General features: G+C 33.6%; 1 protein-coding gene across 4 annotated transcripts in view; it reads left to right on the top strand.

The window, feature by feature from the left end:
- Positions 1–4,881, top strand: part of LOC106882292 (uncharacterized) — a 344,998-nt gene that overhangs the window by 192,394 nt on the left and 147,723 nt on the right. For 3 of the 4 annotated variants that reach the window (XM_052971216.1, XM_052971217.1, XM_052971218.1), the window contains one exon: positions 2,192–2,284. The exons of the other annotated variant lie outside the window; for it this stretch is intronic. In XM_052971216.1, the coding sequence (XP_052827176.1) occupies positions 2,192–2,284 (93 nt within the window). The remainder of the gene's footprint in view (positions 1–2,191; positions 2,285–4,881) is intronic. 4 annotated transcript variants of the gene reach the window in all.

Genomic DNA, 4,881 nt, shown 5'->3' with positions numbered 1-4,881 from the left:
TGTGTGTGTGTGTGTGTGTGTGTGTGTGTGTGTGTGTGTGTGTGTGTGTGTGTGTGTGTGTGTGTGTGTATGAATTATAAAACAAGAAGCTGAAATGAAGAGGCTTTCATCCAAATCACAACAGTTGTTTCTGTGCATTAGCATCAGTTGTTAGTGCACGTTATAAGATTATTACCCACATGATATTAAATTGTACACACACAAACACACACACACACACACAAGCACACATAGATAGATAGATAGATAGATAGATAGATAGATAGATAGATAGATAGATAGATAGATAGATAGAATAGTTTAATGGCCGACATTTCTTTTGAGGAAAACATTACGTATCGCATATTAATCATTAAAAAAGATTTGATGAAGTGGAATTGACGAAGAAATTTAAAGGAACTACGGGGTGTTCTACGATATCTAAACCTCTATCTTGCAATTCTGAATTTATATCCAGCAAGAGTCGATTTTGTTTTTAATTACTTCGGGGTCAATAAAATGTATAAGAGTATTAATACTAAAGTTGGGTCTATCGATTATTTCCCAATCAGTCTTAGAAAAATAGTGGGTAAGAAGCACGTCAATCTCGTAATCCACAAGAGTGGACATGAGCCTTGAATAAAATCAATATTCTTAAAGGCAACATTTTTAAGAAAATTACTAAATATATCTTACCAGAAGACCAAGTCTTAATGTCGTACAGATGAAACGAGTAGAGTATTTCTTTTATAGTTAACACTGATCCTTGAAGAAATTATATTTCTTTTATCAAGCGAATCGCTTCAAATATTTCCCAAATTGAGATTTTGGTTTGTAATTCTTGTACCTTAAGAAAATACGAAAATGTGTGATTAAACCATACAATATTTTTCTGAAAGCTATAGAGCTATAGATCATTGTTGTATGACATAAACGAGAGTCCTCTCTTGAATAGAGATTTGTACCTCATCCATTTAGCTTTACCGATACCACGAAAAGCGTCAGGGTTAATGTACTTATATAAAACATGCTGATACAAACATATATACATACACACACACGCATATATATATAATATCAAGAATCGGTCAGGGAGAAAAGAGGGGAGACACAGAAAGAGAAAGAAAACGGGAGGTAGGGAGAAGTTCTATGAATTGATCAGAATGATCAGAATGTCAATAATTATGACGTTAAGGGGAAAGAAACATGTCTGGATAGAACGAAGCTTTTTCGATAAATTATCTTCCCAGACGGTGCGAAAGAGAGAGAGAGAGAATTTGATGCAGTGTATGTATATTTATTGGGATATAGATTTTGCTACGGTTCATTTATTTTGATGCAGTTTATATTTATTGATGTGTAAGGTTTTATTGTGGTTTATATATTTTCATACAGTTTATATTTATTGAGGAGTTGTTGTTGTTGTTCTTGTTATTGTTATGCTTTTGTTTGTTTGTTTTTTGTCTTTTTTTATTTTTCATTTTCCAATTTCAAAAGACGAGGGGAAATAAATATCTAAAAGATCAGGGGGGAATAGGTTTGGCAATAGAAAGAATAAATAAATACACCCGATGAAAAGTATTAACCAGTTTGACATCTGAAGGCTGACTTCAAACCATTAGAATTATATTCAATTGTATATGAATATTTTAAAAAGTTTTTAAATCGTCTCTAATGTTTCACATGAAAATTAACTCTTTGATAGCTTATGCAAAGCACCTACTAAGGCATTGATTGACTAGACTTTGTGTGTACGCTACATACAAAGCATTAATTCTGATCTATGAACTTATTCTTGAACGCTTCCTTACTTTTAAAGTGAATTATTGTTACCCTACGTTCATCTATGGGTCTATTTTGTATAGAAGACACATATTATTTGATCGTTGTTCCATTAAAATTATAAAAGTACATGAGTGAAAATGATATATTTTAAACAAATATTTAAAAACACTTCCTAAATTTTGAACCACAGATAAGCTGTGAAACATAATATATTAGAATATTCGAATGTTCCCAATTTTCCATATAGCTTTGATAGCTAAAAGCAAATTGAAACAGATGCAACAACGCGCGCCGCTTCCGCACACGTGTATGTGTGTATGTTCCATACCCGAACCCGTAACCCCGTACAGCCATTAGTTTTGTATATTATTGTTAATTCAAATTTAACTTAACACAGTTTTCACATTGATTTTCATTCAACTTTCAGGATTACAAAACTTGATAAAATACATCAGAAACACAGAAAACAAAAATCTCCCCGAAAAATAGCGCTTGTGAGATTCGAACAGACATGCCAAGGGTAAGAAATATATCTTGTATTTTTCAATGAGCCAAAGAGAGCCTTTTGTTGAAGTCTCTTATTGATGATTCTCATTCGATTTTCTTGGAATGTTTGGCTCAGAAGCAACTTATATCAAATAAAAAAAAAATATTATAATATTATTAATAATAATAATAATAATAAATTATAACAATCTTTACACACATTCACAGCACTCATGCCCATACATAAAAGTAGATCAGGTTGGATCAAAGATTATTATTATGTCCCATATAAACATACACCAGCAGTGCTTGGTGTATAGAATAATGAAGGAAAATATTTTATTTTTATAATAATAATGCATCTAAATAACTATCAAATTATCTGACGATCCAAATTTAATATGTAGATGACGTGTAACCCCAGCAATTGAGAAGAAATGCTTGAGGCGTGCAGAATACGTACGCCTGACAAAAAGAGCTTGTTTCTTTATAAATACAGATAATGTAATAGATACCCTTTATCATATAACAGTTGGGCAACTCTCAAGTTTCTGATTCAAACATGTCTCTTTTAGTAACAAGTAAAAGAGCCTCATTTGATAAAAGTTTTACGAGAAATGGATGGGCATCAGCAGATCCAACCTGTTCTCCTAACCAAAATCTTTATGTGAGCTCAAAAGAGAGAGAGAGAGAGAGAGTGAAGAGATTTGCCATGAGCATCTTTGTGTGTTTGTGTCAATAATTCTGTTTCTATTTTGATCATTATGATTATCACCAAGTTTCCAGTTCATGAAAATTTACCATGAAATTATCGTCTGCCTAAAACTGAGTTTCTGTATCATTTGTGCAAGTTGTAACTTATACCTTGTATGTATTATGTATGTTTATTGTATACTAGCAAACCCATGGACATTTCCACTGTTATTGTGTAAACTACTTGTTTGTTGAAAGTTTATAGAGAATCTGGAAATACACACTTTTTTTCATTTTTTTTATGTGCGGAGTGGGGGGGGGGCATTTGATTCTTATGATTATTTAACGTCGACAGAGATTGACTGAGCGCATCTTAGAATGAAAATACAGATTCATTTCTATATATATATATTTTTTTTTTCTTCCTTTTTTCACATTTTTCATTGTAACTATGTTAATTTTGATGAAAATTTATTGAAAAATAATGTTTATAGCGAATGTTTTAACCAATCGTAAATAGTGAACGAAATTAAAGAGATATTCTGTCTGAAATATTGTTCTTTCGCGATATGACAACGTTGGTAAAACTTTAGCAAACCTCGTTTTTATACCAAAGGAAAATTTATGAGACTGGATTTGAAACAGAAGTCCCAAGAAACAAAGTACATGAAGTTACCTTGTGAGGTAGGATTCAAAATATATTTGGCCACTAATATAGATAGATAGATAGAAAGATAGATAGATAGATAGATAGATAGATAGATAGATAGATAGATAGATAGATATTCAAACATAGACTCAGCATTAATGTACGATAAAACATTGGGGTGAGACCACAGAGTTTACTCTTTTAGATGCACTCGGGAACAGTTCGACTGGCTTCAACTGGTTCCAAGTTAACTTATCTAGAGAGAGACAGTCCTATTGTTTTATCATACCATCTATTTATACTGCGACGCTGCATGTATGTTTAATAAACATGCGCATGGGAAATTAACCACACCGTATCCTCACACGCGCTTTTTCTGTACTTTATATATATATATATATATATATATATATATATACGAGGGGAAGTCAAAAGTTATCCGCACTTTCGCTATAGCATATCTTTATTATTGTCACACTGCCTTCTGCGCATGCGTGCTTATAGTTGGTACGGTTGTGCTCACATGATCGAAGTTTGAGCCTGATCGCACCATCTTTCTTTCTGGCTTTACAGCGTAAGCATGGCCGTTCCACTAGCAATGTGCACCAAAGAAGAACAAAGAGCAGTGATCCGATTTTTCTGGAAAAGGTGTGTACGATCAACAGTGCAAGATACAATACTTTGCTGGCCAACAGACTGAAGCCAGCAATTTACACCAAACGCCGAAACCTATTGTCGAAGAAAGCTTTGTTATTGCATGACAATACACGGCCGCCCAGACCGTTGAAACCAATATCCAGTTGGGGTCGAGGTACTGGAACACCCTGCCTACAGCCCAGATCTCGCCCCTTCCGACTAACATATCTTTGGACAGCTCAAAGATGGTTTACGAAGTCATCTATTTCCTATGGGTGATATGAAGAAGCGGTACATAAATGGCTGCATGACCAGTCGAAAACCTTCCTGACAGAAATACGCAAGCTTGTGAACCGTTGGACCAACTGCACCGAAAAGGAAGGAGACTATATAGAAAAATGGCGTACTTGTTTATTCCCTGAATTTTTGAAAATGCATTTAAAAGACAAGAGTGCGTATAATTTTTGATTCTGCCTCGTATATATATATTGATCGAACTGTACAGTATTATATATCCATTACGCCCGATCTTACCAATTGGTTCCGCACTAAGTGGTCAACGGAATGTTAGGTAACTGTCTGATTATGTAACCCTGCGCTCATCAGAGGTAGACGTTAATATATATATATATATATATATATATATATATATA

The sequence above is a fragment of the Octopus bimaculoides genome, chromosome 10 (genome assembly GCF_001194135.2).
Source record: "Octopus bimaculoides isolate UCB-OBI-ISO-001 chromosome 10, ASM119413v2, whole genome shotgun sequence".
Taxonomy (NCBI): domain Eukaryota; kingdom Metazoa; phylum Mollusca; class Cephalopoda; order Octopoda; family Octopodidae; genus Octopus; species Octopus bimaculoides.
This window is presented reverse-complemented; position numbering and strand designations above follow the sequence as displayed.